A 16,425-nucleotide genomic window follows, 5' to 3' on the forward strand; every position below is an offset into this window, starting at 1 on the left:
TCATAGCAGATCTCATTATATTAGATCATGGCACAGTGAAGTTGACACATAACTTTAACTATCACATTTAGATATGTGAGGGAAAAAATTGTTTTCTGTAACTGTCTAATCATCAGCCCAATTCTCCAGTCCAATTCTCCAGCTGAGACAGAGTTTTCATTAAATCTTTCATGCAGGCAGGAGAATGATAGAGACATCATCTAGATAGTAACAAAACCAGAGTGATCATCCGAATTCAAGTCACAAGGGTTTCTTAAATTAAGTTGAATCTCCTGGCTTTTTTCTTTTAAATTCTCACATCATTATTTTCAGTGCCTACTGTTAATTTCATATTAAAAGCAGCTCTAATATTAGCCCAAAAAAGTCCATGTTTGCTTTTCTCAGTGGGCCATTCCAGGTAAGTCCTCTGTGCCATGAGAGCCCTCAGCTTATGATACTTGCTAGGAATGTTGTCTTGTGAAATGGGTTCCAGTAAGATCAGGATTAACTTATCAGACCCTTCATGAAAGAGTTTGTGGTGGGCGAAGTAGAGTTCATAATGGCACCAGTCACTCTGAACAAAGTTGGGAGACAAAACAAAGATGGCCTTGTAACTTTTCTCAATGCAGTTGATGATGTTTTCAATGATGCTTTTGCCAGCCACAAAGTTTCTTTCATGGAGACAAATCTGTAGGTCTTCTTTTTCTAGGTTTGGTAGTAATTCATTCTTCACCCAGACAGTATCGTGCTCACTGTATGAAATAAAAGCATGGAACTGGAGATTTCTTTGGAGTTCTTCTAAAGGTACATTCTTAGCCCTGTGCCGAGTCTGAGTCCACTGACACACCATCCTGAGATACCAGGGCAGATCCATATAGATGCACAGGAAGGTCACAATAACCACCACCAGCAGCATGATGAGCCCAATGGTGACAATCAGCAGAGCTGGGTTGCAGGATAATGGAGACATGTGGAAGTCCTTGAGTGCGGTCCCCTTAGAGCTTTCTGGGTAGGCACACTTATAAGACTCAGGCCAGTCCTCCACCACATCACTTGATATCTGACTTATATTTCTGATAAATTCTCTTAGTTCACACGAACATTGGAATGGATTGTTCCCTGCTTTTATTGATGTAATATTCTGACAGCTATAGAAGAAATCAGCTGATGGGTGTGAAACTAAATTATAGTCAATGATCAGGACAGAAAGGCTGTGAAAAGTACCACATCCAGGAAGGTCAGTTAAAGAATTGAGAGCGATGTTTAGTTCTTGCAAAGCTTCTAATTTTCTGATTTGTTTAGGAATGCTTTTTATTTTGTTATTGTGTAGATCAAGTACTGTGACTCTGGGAGGTATGCATCTGAAAACAGAATCAGTAAGCATATTTGAAGACAAGTTTAACAACACTATACTTTCAACCCAAGTGCAATTTCCCTCATGTCTATTAAATTCCAAAGAATTCCTGCTAACATCAAGTATTTCCAAAGAAGGCATGTACTTAGTCATAAGACCTATTTTGAAAAGATCTTTTAATCCATTCTTTTGTAAGATAAGTGTCTCCAATCTAAATAAAGTCGAACAATTTTCAAAAATGCTATCTGTGAAGACATTCTGAGTGAAGTTCAAAAACTTAAATGTACTTGGTTTCTGAGGACAAAGCATGTGTATAAAAGGTGTATCCGATATGGTTAACATCATAATGTTCATCTCAGAAAATACTGTATATAAGTCATCTTGTGAAAAAAGAAACACGCTATTTTGAATATGTTCTATTTTCAATGCTTTTAATGTAGTGTTAGAATAAGTAACATTCTCTTTATTAATGCCTTCAACTATTATCAAACTGTAAATATTTAGAGATTCTATAGGTTTGGACCAAAGGAATTGAAAAATTTGAACCAAACATTTCCAAGTTGTCTCCACATGGTTCAAGGTGAAATTTAATAAGTGTGGACCCCTGATGAGTTCTGATAAAAGGAGAGTTAACTTTAGACAGTTCTTATCGTTTAATTTAATGTTAGTAAGTTCTAATAATTCTAATGTGTTAACTGATATATTCACTTGAACAGAGAAAAAATTATTTGGATGAAAAATAAGATGAAGTTTCTTTGTATTGAATATTTGAAGACTTTCTATTCCATTTCCTTTCACTCTGTAGCCTTCTAAATCCAGAAGTAAGTAAGTTAGATGCAAGTGAGCAATGGGCAGCAGGTCTAGTTTTTTTAACTTTGTGGCACTTAACCCTAAGAAGTCCAGCTGCATCAAGCTGCCAAATTCCTTACAGATGGGAAGAGCATCAAAGTCATTGAATGAGAGATCTAAATGCTTGAGATGTACAACAGGGTAGCAGGTTATCTTGGACAACTGATTGTGAGATAAATCCAAATGCTCCAAATCTTGGTTGAACTGGAAAACAGTAAGATCAAGTTGTTGGATTCTATTATGAGGAAGTAACAAAACTTGCAATCCTGACAAAATGCTGATGTCCAAGACCTGAAGTTCAGATATATAGTTTTGAGACATATCTAAGACTTTGGTTTTTGGTGGTAGGTCTTTTGGAAACTGAGTAAGGCCTCTTTTTGTCAGATCTACTGTAAACTCACTTTCAGTAGAGAACTGAATTATGGCTCCAAATGTTAAGGCCAAGACACAAACAAAACGAAAGTTTCTGACAATAGGTTCTTTGTCTTCAATCATGATGTCACCATAGTTATTACAAAAGATTGTTGTTCTTCAGAGTATCTTGATACGGATCCAAACTCTAGAAATATATATAATATATAGTACACTGCATTAGATTAGATCATTTTTCTCAAAACCTCCATTAGCTAAACACAAAGTATTGATAAGTTGTTCATTTACCATCAAAGTCATTTCTGTCCCCTTAAATTAAAGTGGTATCTTTCTTGGTTATGTGACTTGCTGCTACCAGAGAGGGCAATATGAATACTTGTTCTCAAGAAATGTTGATTGTGTATTTTGACCTGTCTGATGACTCAACAATTTGTCTTTGTTTAACCCATTTCAAAACTTTCTCAGGACTAAAGAGACATCCAGATCAGAATTTGTGAGCAGCAGTTAAAGGGTGTGGCACTGTAGGATAAGCACTGGCTTGCCAACTTCAAGGTTGGTGATTCAAACCCACTTGATCCTCGGAAACCCTGTGTTGTTGTTAGGTGCCATTGAGTCAGTCCCAACTCCTAACAACCCTATGTACAACCCAACTAAATACTGTTGGGTCCTGTCCCATTCTCCCAATTGTTGTTATGTTTGAGCCCATTGTTGCACTTCTATGTCAGTCTATCTCATTAAGGGGTCTTCCTCTTTTTCACTGATATCCTCCTTTACTATGCCTGATGTCCTTCTCCAGGGATTGGTCTACCCTGACAACATGTCCAAAGGATAAGAGACAAAGTCTCACCAGTCTCACTTCTAAGGAACATTCTGGGTATATAAAGTCGAATCAACAATTATCTGTACTCTGGCTGTAGAATTTATTTTAATCAACTTTTAGAAAGAAAAAAATGCATCATTTTTCAACATAGTCTTGCTTTTCAACACACTTTTTCCATCTGTCAACAAGCTTTCGTATTCCCTTGTTAAAAAAAAAAAAAAAAAAAAAGTTTTAAGCCTAGCTTCGAACCTCAAATGCACTGCTCTCTTCACTTCTTCATCAGAGGTGAATCTTAATCCTCAAAGGGCTGCTTTCAGGGGATGAAGCATGTCCAACGGAGCAAGATCAGGACTATAGGAAGGATGTTTTAACCCCTCAAAAGGAAATTTTTACAGAGTGTCAACAGTGTGAGCAGAGGTGTGTGGATGTGCATTGTCATGCAAGATCCCAAAGCCCTTGAATAGCAGTCATCTGAGTTTAGTCCCAAATTGAGGCTTCAGCTCTTCAGTGAGCATCTCACTTTAACAAGCACAGTCGGCAATTGAACCTTTTCCCAGATAGTGTTCCAATACTGGCCTTTGAGAATCCCTGAAAACTATAAGCATTCATTTCCAGCTGATAGTTGACATTTGAACTCTTTCTTGGTCAGCCATTGAGGATGTTTCCTTCCATTCCATACTCTGCCACTCCATCTCTAAGGCTCATAAATGATGAATCCACCAGTAACACGTTTTTTAAAACAAACTTTTACCTTCCTTCAAGTATCAGTCCAAATTTTATTTCCAGATGTCTAAGTTCACACCTTCACAGCAGGTGACCTTGAATGGAAAACAATGACAAGATAGGGCAGTCAACAGAAGTTTTCATATAACTGGAGGACGAACAATTTTTGACTCACCCGCCTATTTCCTCCAAGATAGATTTGTTTGTTCTTTTGAGAATCCATGGTACTTTCATGCTCTTACATCATTATAATTCAAGTGTGTCATTTCTTCTATGGTCTTCCTTATTCATTGTCCAACTTTCATATGGTTATGAGACAATTGAAAATACCATGGCGTAAGTCAGACACATCTTAGCTCTTAAAACGATCTTTGCTTCTTAACACTTTAAAAGAGATTTGCCTAATGCAATACGATGTTTGCTTTTTTTCTTTTTATTGTGAATTGAGTGGTAGTTTGCATGGGAGAACATCAGTTTTACACTCAGCCTGTTGTATTTCATTTCATTGCAATGATTACAATCGCGTCCATGCATCATCATTCAGCAGTATTTGCTTCTATCCCTCTGGTTGTTTTTGTTTTGTTTTGTTTTGTTTCAGTGTACACAAAAACACTTGGGAATATACAATCATTTAAACAACTAATCAAAGAACACATTCTGCAAGCTTGCCTCCTGGCTGCCAGCACACAGTCTTTCTCTTTTCATGAGTCCAGGGTCCTCAACTGCTCCCTCTCTCCGTGTCATCATCTCTGCCTCAATCACTGCTTCTCTGGATAGGGTCCCACATTCCACTTGTGCTCTTCTTCCTTGATGGTCCTAGGGTCTTCTGTTCCTGGACTGTAAGATTAACTACTCCCCCCTTTATGTTACAAAACTTCTATTGCAATTAATCACAATAACAATTACTCACTTTTGAATCATAAGAATCTTATCTCCATCTCCTTTCACCAGACCAGTCTAGACAAGATGAAAATGATTCGCCGGGGGTTCTACCTTCCCCTACACACTCTGAAACTAAACTCCCTCTTGAAAACTTGTAAGCCAGTCACTTCATGTATCTATTGCCGCTGCCCCCCCCCCTCATTTTATGTAGCTAATGTTTAAATTGCCTGTCCCTATCAACCCTGTATACAGAGGGGATAGGATTGATCCTTGATGTTAGTTTGATTTCTTGACTGCTGCTTCCATGAATGTGGATTGAGGTAAGATTAATATTGAAGGCTGTATTCTTTAATCTTCATCATTAAGTATTTCAAGTCCTCTTCACTTCCAGCAAACAAAGTTGTGTCATCTGCACATTGCAGGTTGCTAATGAGTCTTCCTCCAATCCTAATGCTGTGTTCTTCTTTGTATAATCCAGTTTCTCAGATTATTTGCTCAGAGTATAGATTGGATAAATACAGTGATAGGATATAATCTTGGCACACCCCTTCCTTTACTTTAAACCGTTCAGTGTACCCTTATTTTGTTCGAACAATTACCTTTTGGACTATGTGTAAGTTCGTCATGGGCACAATTAAATGTCCTGCAATACCTATTATTCCCAATATTACCCACAGTTTGTTATGACTCACACAGACGAATGCCTTTGCATAGTTAGTAAAGCAAAAGTAAATATCTTCTGGTATTCTCTGCTTTCAGCCAAGATCTATTTGACATCAGAAATGATATTCCTCATTTCACATTCTCTTCTGACTCTGGCTTATATTTCCAGCAGCTCCCTGTCAATGTACTGCTACAGTCATTATTGAAATATCTTCAGGAGATTTTTTACTTGTATGTGATATTAATGATATCATTATATGATTTCCACATTTTGTTGGGTCGCCTTTCTTTAGAATGGGCACAAATCTGCATCTCTCACAATTGGGTGGCCAGGTAACAGTCTTTCAAATTTCTTGGCATACCAGTGAGGACTTCCAGTGCTGTATCAGTTTGTTAAAACATTTCAATTTGTATTTTGTCAATTCCTAGAGACTCTAACGTTGTTGTTGTTAAGTACTGTTGAGTCCTGACTCATAGCAACTCTACGTAGGGTTTCTGAGGAGTGGCTGGTAAGTTCGAACCACTGAGCTTGTGGTTAGCAGTCCAGTGCTTGTCCTACAGTGCCACACCAGGACTCTTACTGACTCATAATTACTCTATTATATACAACAGAATAAAACACTGGCTGGCCCTATCCCATCCTCACAATCATTGTCATGTTTGACAATGTTTGAACCCATTGTTGAACCACTAGATCAGTCCATCTTGGTGAGGTTCCTTTTCTTATTCGCAGAGCCTCTACTTTACCTAGCAAAATGTCCTTTTTCAGGGACTGGTCCTGCCTGATAACAAGTCTAAAGTACATGAGACAAATCATGTTCTCCTGGTTTCTAAGGAAACTTCTAGCTGTACTTCTTTTATTTTATTTTATTAGCTTAAACATATTGCTGATGTAAAAAGGTGTTTGTTACATTTAAAGGTTCATGTGGTAGAATATTAATATATATGTTGTTAAGAGTTGTTGCATTGATTCCAACTCAGAGCAACCCTGTATAGTCTATAAATATCTACAGGAGCTGAGAGCCTCATCTTTTTCCCATGGATTGGCTGGTGGGCTTGAACTGCCAACCTGGTGGTTAGCAGTCCAGTGATTATCCTACATTGCCACTAGCTCTCCCATGTGTGTATATGTGTTTGTATGGGGAGGGGTTTCCAAGGAGTGCCAGGTAAGTTTGAACCACTGTTCTTGTGGTTAGCAGCCTAGTGCTTACCCTACAGTGCCATATGAGGAGCTAGGTAGATAGATAGATAGATAGATAGATAGATAGATAGATAGATACACACAGACAGACAGACAGAAAGACATAGATGAAAACTCACCCAAGAGATTCAGGGGACTGAAACAGCCTCTTTGTGAGAAAGTTCATCAGCTTTTCTTCTCACATTCTGCTGAAAATACAATATGTCTCCATGGCCGCTTACATCCTCAAGCCGTTCATAGTGTACATGCTTAAAGAACAGGATGGGCAATTTTATATTTGTGAAAAATACGGGAGGAAAAAAAGAGAAATAGGTGTGGAATATTAGAAAGTTCACAATGTTCTAAAAAGAAAGTCCAAAAAAAAATTTGTGGCAATGTATCAAATGAAAAAGGAAGAGAGAAAAAAAATAGGGTGAGAGACACTCTATTTCAACTTTAAAAAAGCAATAGTAAATGGAATCTATGAGAATCAATACTACAAGAAGCAAAAACCAGAAAAAAACATTTCAGTGTAGAAATTATTCCATCATTATTTCATTGTTTCATTTATCAAACTTTAGGTGAAGAACGTCTGGGTACAACAGCGTGGGATTCAAAGTGATGAAAAGCCTGGTTTATTCCACTTCCTTCATTGAATAAATGTTTATTCAGAGTCTGCTGTGCCCTAGCCCTGGACTTGACACTAAAGATCTAAATACAAACAGCACTGGTACAATCATTTCTCCAAAAGTTTATAAATGAGTGACAGAGAGCGATAGATAATTATAGAATGCACGACAGAGAACAAACACATGTCTAGTACTAAAAAATATATAGCAGTTGATAGATGGTATAGGATTAGTATAAACTAAAAGTTTCTAAAAACCAGGAACTATGTAAAGGTGAAGAGATAAAAATAGTAGATAGAAAAGAGCAGCAAAAATAAATTACATAAGTTAAAAATTTCCCTCTTCTACAATTATAAGACAGTTCTGGTATGGCACTGTAGTCTATACACTGGAATGTTAGCTGCAAGTCGGCATTTCAAGTCCACCAGTTGCTCCTAGGAAACCCTGAACTGGCTCGTTATGAATCAGAACCAACTGAACAGCTCTTAACAAAAACAAACAAAAAACCACACTATAAATGCTAGTTATTTTTGTATCTCTGCAAGATAGCCACCAATATGTCCTACTGTAATATCTTTCATGAGAGGACATTTACAATATTGAGAAAAACAACACTTAAAATCACATTGCAAAAATGTAAAAAATATGATACCTGTTCCTTTATACTATATACTATATATCTATTACATACTAGTATGCTCTTGTTTATTATGGAAAATCTGAAAAAGTTAAAAAAAATAATTTTACTTACCAAGATTTCTTTCTCAGAAGAAGAGAAAATGACTTCTGAAAGTACAGAAAACGAAATGCTGGAGAGATGCCAACTCCTAGGTTTCTGTTTTAGAAAAGCAAGTATCTTAGAAATAGTTTTGTGCCACCTGTTGGACCTTCCCGGGATTACACCAAAATATTAATTTCCCTTTCAAAGGTGGCACAGCAAAGAAAATATGTGAGCCAGCCAGTAGGTTTTTTTTAGACTATAGAATAAAACATTAATCAAAATTCTAAATTTTTGTGAGCAAGCCACTTATGACAATTGCAATATGAAGAAAATACTTTAAAAAATAGTTATCGGTAAGAATTTATAACTTGAATGTGAAATTATCATCAGAGTGAAAAAGTTTTAACCTTTACCTGTTTTTGTTGTTGTTATAATCACCATATGGAACATCTCCAAAATAATTGGAATGATCAATTATCTAGCAATTTTGGAACATTGTTTTTGCTGAATACGATACTTTTGAGTACTATATTCCTACATCCAAGGTTCTATGACTTGTCTGTCAGTTTGTTAGACTGTGATGGCTTGTGTGTGGCTGTGATGCTGGCAGTTACACGGCAGGTATTTTGAGTATCCTGGTAAACAGGTTTCAGCAACGTCCCCAGACTAAGACAGACTAGGGAGAAGGAGAGTCTGACCACTTCTGAAAGGTTAGCCATTGAAAACTGTGAAGAGCACTGGATCATTGCCAGCTATAGTGCCAGAAGATGAGGACCTCAGGTTTGAAGATACTCAAAATATGACTGTGGAATAGCTGTCTCCTTGAAGTAGAATTCACCTTGATGACGTGGATGGAGCAAATCCTTGAGGACTTTTATTTGCTGATGGGGTACAAGTCAAAATGAGGAGAAATGGCTGTAAGCATCCATTAATAATTAGAGCATGGAATGTACAAAGTGTGAATCTAGGAAAGTTGGAAGTTGTCAACATGGATTGCATAAAGAGCTATATCCTCTACATTAGTGAGCTGAAATAGGTATTGGGCATTTTGAATCAAACAATCATATGATTTAGTATGCTGGTGTTGGTTTTCTGTGGGTCCTTGGTTCTTGTTTTCAGCGAGAAAGATTTGCACACAGAAAATTGTGGACAGCAAGCAAGCAAGCTTTATTATGTTTTAAAAATTACCTTCTCACACCAGAGATGGGGTGGAGTCCTGGTTTTTCCTTGCTCTAGCCCTTTTATCTCTGTCTCCAATTACAACTCAAATCATTCTGCCCAGTTGGGCGATCTCTTCTATATGAATGACAGAAGTTTAGGATTTTAGAATCTCTCATTCACTGCACATGCTCTTACCCACATTCAGTTGGTTTGCCTACTTGGGTGGTCAAAATGCAAATTTATCACAATAATGTATAATGAAGCTACAAGTCTTCTTAGCAATCTAACTGCCTTTGCTTGTGATTCAAGCCATGGAAATCCCTTATGGGTCTTTGTGGTTACCTTGTGCTTCAACTGAAGTTTTCTTTGCACTACTATTGGATGGATCCTCTGGGGTTATTCTCACGCTCTCCTCTGCTTTCACACATACTCTATGGCCATTCTCCTCCACCCTTTTCTATCTGCCTACCACCAGGAACAATAAATTGAAGAGGAATGGCATCACACTCATCCTTAAAAAGAGTATCTCAAGATCTGTCTTAAAGTACAACGCTGTCTGTAATAGGATAATATCTATATTCCTACAAGGAAGACCAGTTAATACTACTGTTATTCAAATTTATGCACCAACCACTAAAACTAATGATGATGAAATTAAAGAATTCTACCAACTTCTTCAGTCTGAAATGGATCAAGCATGCACTCAATGCATTGGTAATTACTGGGAAATGGAAGGCAAAGGTTGGAAGCAAAGAGATCAGTAGTATATAGCCTCGTTGATTGAAAACAATGCTAGTGATCACATGATAGAATTTTGCAAGACCAATGACTTCCTCATGGCAAATACTTTTTTAAACAACATGTTGTTGTTGTTAGGTGCCATTGAGTCTGTACCAACTCATAGCGACCTTATGCATAGTGGAACGAAACACTGCCCAATCCTGGGCCAACCTCACTACTGTTGCCACGCTAGAATCCATTGATGCTGCCACTTGGCCAATCCATCTCGTTGGGGGTCTTCCTCTTTTTCTCTGACCCTCCACCTTACCAAAAATGATATCCTTCTCCAGCAACTGCTCCCTCTTGACAATATGTCCAAACTATGAGAGACAAAGTTTGGTCATCTTGGCCCCCAAGGAGCACTCTGGCTGCACTTCTTCCAAAATGGATCTATTAGTTCTTTTGGTAGCCCATGACACTTTCAATATTCTCCTCCAATACCATAACTCAAATGCGTCAATTTTTTCTACAGTCTTCCTTTTCACTGTCCAGCTTTTGTATGCATATGAGGTTATTGAAAATACCATGGTTTGGGTCAGGCACACCTTAGTCCTCAAGCTGACGTCTTTGCTCTTCAACACTTTAAAAAGGTCTTATGCAGCAGATTTGCCTAATGCAACACATCATTTGATTTCTTAACTGTTGCTTCTGTGAGTGCTGATAGTTGATCCAAGAAGAATGAAGTCCTTGACAACTTCAATCTTTTCTCCGTTGATAAGAATGTTGTTTATTGTCCCAGTGGTGAGGATTTTTGTTTTCTTTACATTGAGATGCAATCCATACTGAAGGCTGTGCTGTTTGATCTTCATCAGTAAATGTTTTAAGTCCTCTTCACTTTCAGCAACATAAACAACATAAGGGATGACTATATACATGACCTCACCAGATGGAATACACGGAAATCAAATTACATCTGTGAAAAAAAAAAGCTAATATCGTCAACCAAAACAAGGCCAGAGGCGGGCTGTGGAGTAGATCATCAATTGCTCATACATAAGTTCAGACTGAAGCTGAAGAAAATGAAAACAAGTCCACTAGAGCCAAAGTATGACCTTGAATATATTCCATCTGAATTTAGAGATCATCTCAAGAACCAATTTGATGCATTAGACATTAATGACTGAAGACCAGCATAGCCGTGGGATGACATCAAGAACATCACACATGAAGAACACAAAAGGTCATTAAAAAGACAAGAAAAAGACCAAAATGAATATTAGAAGAGACTCTGAAAATCTGCCATATGCAGATGACACAACCTTCTGTTTTGGAAGCAAATAGTACTTGAAACAATTACTAATGGGGATTGGAATGCAAAGGGTGGAAAGAAAGAGGAAAGATCAGTAATTGGAAAATATAGTGTGTGTGATAGAAATGATGCTGGAGATCGCATAATAGAATTTTTCAAGACGAATGAATTCCTATTGCAAATACCTTTTTTAAACAACATTAAAAATGACTATATACATGGACCTTACCAGATGGAATGCACAGAAATCAAATTTACTACATCTGTGGTAAGAGATGGTGGAAAAGCTCCTTATCATCAGCAAACAAGGCCAGGGGCAGACTGTGGAACAGACCATCAATTGCTCATATGCAAATTCACTAATTTTCTGACCAGATTAGCCAGAACCTTCTCAGGGGTACTCCACACTATCCAGAACCTTCCACACGTGATGTTATTACCACAAATAACAATATGCCAATGCCATCCAACTCTTACTTATCATTGGAGTAAATTTTTAGGATTGCGTATTTTTGTATGTGGTAGCACTGTTGGATAAGCCCTGTACTGCAAACTGCAAGGCCAGCCATTAAATCCATAAGCCATTTCAGGGGAGAAAGAGGAAGCTTTCTGCTCCTGTAAAGATTTATAGCCTCAGAAACACTATATAGGGTTACTACGACTCAACAGCAACTCAATGGCAGTGGGTTTGGATGTGTATATTAAAATATGTCTGTAAGTTTAAATATAACATTTCCAACCCCTAGAGAACAAATAAAGGTTGGATGAAGTTAGAACTGGAGTGGTTGGTAAGTCAGAAACTGCTGTATTTAGCCACATTTTGAGTACAGTCTTGATTCTCAGCCAATGAACCTCAAGTGCAACCACCCATTGACTGTCAGTGGAAACGTCAATGTTGCTATAATGCTGAACAAGTTACACTGGGCCCTCTGGACAAACATAGACTAGGAAGGACAATCTGGAATCTAAATCTGATGATCAGCCCGTGAAAACCTTATGGATCACAACAGTCCAATCCTGCTGTGCACGAGGCTACCCTACGTCAGGAGCCAACTCAACAGCAACTAGCAACAACAGAGAACTAGTGGGAGTACCTGGAAGTGCAAATGGTTAACATGCTTAGTTGCAAATTGAAAAGCTGGAGGTTCGAGTCCACCCAGAGACACTTTAGGAAAAAAGCCTGATGATCTAGTGCCAAAAGCTCACCTACTGCAAACCCTGTGAATCTCAGTCTACTCGGACACACACAAGGTTACCATGAATCTGCATCAACTTCAGAGCAAAAGAGCAACTGGATTCTTTTAAATTGGTGTTGTTGTTAAGTGCCATCTAGTTGGTTCAGACCTTTCCAAGGATCAGCTGGTGGGTTTGAACTACCAACCTTGTGGGTCACAGTGCTGATCCTACAGCTCCACATCAGAAGTCCTTCTTTTAAATATATTTATATAAAAAGGAGTGTCCAGTTTAATGAGACGCTTCAGTTAGCTAAAACTCCCTATTCTTGTAACTTAGCATTTAATTGAGGTTCCATAAATAACCTAACACGTGAACTGAACAATCACCACATAATTAATGACACTTTTTGGCATTATCTCATATTTACAGCTTGGCAATGACGAAGCTGGGCATCTGAGTAAGATTCAGTTCTGCTTTCTACAGGAAGGAAAAGGCCAGCTTCTTCTTATTCACTCTTAGTTAACAAACCTAACAGGATGTCATCTTAGGTCTGGGGAGGCATTAAAGTCTCTGTTCAGCCACAAAAAAAGACAGAGAGCAGTTGGTGTCTGTGACATGGGAAACTGGATTTGAGAAAAAGGTAGAATAGAATTTAAGCAACACTGCCCAGAAGTCTAAAAATGCCACAGAGAAAATTGTTCCAAGGTTGTTGGAAGAAAAATTCCCAAACATCATGAAAGACAAGAAGATACACATTCAAGAAGCTAAATGAACCCCAAACAGGAAAGATTTCAAAAGAAAATCACCAAGACATATTATAATCAAACTTTCTGAAACCAAAGACAAGGAAGGAATCCTAAGAGCAGCTCAAGAAAAACAAAAATTACCTACAAAGGAGAGCAATGAAGAAGTCATTTGTCTTGCAAAATTCTATCATGTGATCTCCAGCATTATTTCTATCACCAAAGCTATATTTTCCAACTACTGATTCCAATTTCCAGTAACTTATCAACACATCTTGATTGCATATTTGATCATACTGAAGAAGTTGGTAGATTTCTTCTATTTCATCATCACTGGCTTTAGTGTTTGGTGCATAATTTTGAATCATAATGGCATTAATTGGTCTTCCTTGTAGACATATGGGTATTATCCTATCACAGACAGCATTGTACTTCAAGACAGATCTTGATATTTCTTTTTGATGATGAATGTGACGTCATTCCTCTTTAATTTGTCATTACCAGCATTGTAAACCATATGATGTATTACATTGAAAATGGCCAGTACCAGTCCATTTCAGTTCATTAATGTCTAAGATATCAATGTTTATGCATTCCACTTTATTTTTGGCAACTCGCAGTTTTCCTAGATTCATACCTCATACATCCAATGTTCCAATTATTAATGTATGTTTACAGCTCTATCTCTTCATTTCGAATCATGCCCTAACAGCAAATGAAGGCCCTGAAGGTTTAACTCCATTTGCGCCATCATAGTCAACTCTACTTTGAGTAGTCAGCTCTTCCTCAGGCAAAATATTATTTTTAAAGCTTCTCATGTGATTTTTTAAGTTTCCCTGGTCCCCTCTCTCAGGTATCAGAAGAACTGGTCTCTCTGAGCCACCATTTCTCAATCACACACATGTAATAAGCCTTCACGCAGAAATAGTTTATTGTAAAGCAATAGTACACGTCAAGAGAGAAATGGGTCTGTCTCTGTGAATTGGTGAGCTTGGATTAAGTACAGTTTTCTCTTCCTGGTCCCAGATGCTTTCCCCAGGGGCATCCCATGATGCCACCCCTTATTGAGTATGTCTTAACAAAGGGAGGAATATTAATCTCCCTGAAACAGGCACCCTGAACTCAAACTTCTAGCTCCTAAATTAAGAGGATATGTTTCTGTTTGTTAAAGCCATCCAATTATGGTAGTTCTATTAACAGCACTAGATAACTAAGACACCTTTGCAGTTAGGTCATCTGCAGGCTCCATCATTCATTGGTTTATTGAGTATTTTATCAACTAGTTTTCTGAGTTAATATGACTCTTATTCAAATTTCTAAACCAACCATTAATGCCAAAAATGAAGAGCTAAAGATTTTTACCCACAGTGTGAAACTGATCAAACATGCAATCAAGATGCATTGATAATTACTACTGATTGGGATGCAAAAGTTGGAAATAAAGAAGAATCAGTAGTTGGAAAATAGACATTGCTGCTAGAAACAACACCAGAAATGGCATGACAGAATGTTGTAAGAACAATGTACTATTCCTTGAAAATACCTTTTTTAACAACATAAATGGGTTCTGGAGCCCTGGCAGGGACAGGAGTTGTGTCTGGCAGAAGTCCTTAGGCAGCACCCATGCCTCTGGCCATGGAGTGAATGTCTGGAAGGTCCAAGGGTAATTAAGGTGAGCTGCAGCTTCAAATGGTGAGTTGTTAAAGCAAGATGAGGCATTGAAGGCGGAAGACTAAAATCTCATATAAGAACTAGAAGATAATTACAATCATCTAACAAAACTGGAAACAGAGGCAACTAATATGAAAGAAGCACTTAAAGAGCTACAAGGACGTATTGAAAATGAAAGCTATAGCTTCATCTGGACAGATTGATGACTAGAGCATCTTAAAGAGCTTAATTTGTTGTTGTTTTTAAGTGCTGTCCAGTTGGGGCTGACTCATAACAACTCTGTTTAAGAGTTTCCAAGACTATAAATCTTTACAGGAGCACAGAAGCCTCATCTTTCTTTTGCAGAGTGGCTGGTGGGCTCGAACTGATGACTTTGTGGTTATCCTACAAAGTTTACAAAGTGTTTATCCTACAAAGCCACTGTGTTCCAAACGAGCATAATTTAAATAGCGGTAATTGCCCTGGAGTCAAAAGATCCCTCCATTCTTAAAAAAGCTGGGAACGAATCATATCAAGTCATTCAAGAGTACAGCCCTGTTTCTATGGTTTCATTTAGAAGAAGTCTTGTAAATAGTAGAGGAAAATTCCTCTATAGTTAGAAGAACTTAAGAAAGGAAGATCATTACTACTTGCCAATATCGAAAAAAAAAAAGAGGAAAAAGACAAGTATATTCAACTTCAGAATCTCACTAAAAGTATAGTCTTCCTTTAACTAGTAGGTTTTCTTTACAAACATATATGACCAGAAGACAATTGGGATGTGAATCATGGAAAATCAGTGTTGCAATGGAAGAACAACCAGGTACTTTCCAGGATATGGAAAAACTATCACAGTGAAGAGTTGCCAGAATTCAATAAATAGAGAAGCACATACTTTGTACATCACAGCTTTTGCAGTCCCCAGAAACAGACACAGAGAGGTCATTTCAGAGCAAGCATGAAGTCTGCTCACATGGAGTTGAGCAGCAGAAAGAAGGTCAAGGATTGGTGGTAATCAGGATGTCAATTTCCATTAGTGGTCAGGGTTTGACTATGTGAATGAACTATGAAACAGCCAGTGTTTGAGGTTCTAGTAGCACACATTTTGCTTCTCAAAGACTGACAAGTCACCTGGGAACCAAGACAGCAATGATATTTTCATTTTTGTCAATGCTTGGTATTCATGGTAAGAATGATATGTCATGAACTTTCAATGTGGAGCTCATCAGAGGGAATATACAGAAGTCAAATAAACTACATCAGTGTAAAAAGACAATGGAGAAGCTCAACACCATTGGTTAAAAATAAGAAAAAAAAAACCCCACAAAACTGAGACTTGGTGGAAATGCACACTCGGATTGGTAAACACACGCATCACCGTTGGGGAGAAATGGGGTAAAAGCAGCAATGAAGCTGCTAGATAAGCCTCGCAATATTCAGAGGGCTTCTGTGGACCCAGTTGGGGACCTGGTTGGCAAGCAGTGCGAGGAGACC

At 37.9% G+C, this 16,425-nt stretch overlaps 1 protein-coding gene across 1 annotated transcript; it reads right to left on the reverse strand.

Moving 5' to 3' along the window:
• Positions 1–286: 286 nt before the first annotated feature.
• Positions 287–2,677, reverse strand: TLR6 (toll-like receptor 6). The gene has a single exon (XM_006873230.1). The coding sequence runs from the start codon at positions 2,675–2,677 to the stop codon at positions 287–289; it is 2,391 nt and encodes a 796-aa protein (XP_006873292.1).
• Positions 2,678–16,425: the final 13,748 nt, after the last annotated feature.

This window comes from Chrysochloris asiatica, unplaced genomic scaffold (genome assembly GCF_000296735.1).
Source record: "Chrysochloris asiatica unplaced genomic scaffold, ChrAsi1.0 scaffold00230, whole genome shotgun sequence".
In the NCBI taxonomy this organism is placed as follows: Eukaryota; Metazoa; Chordata; class Mammalia; order Afrosoricida; family Chrysochloridae; genus Chrysochloris; species Chrysochloris asiatica.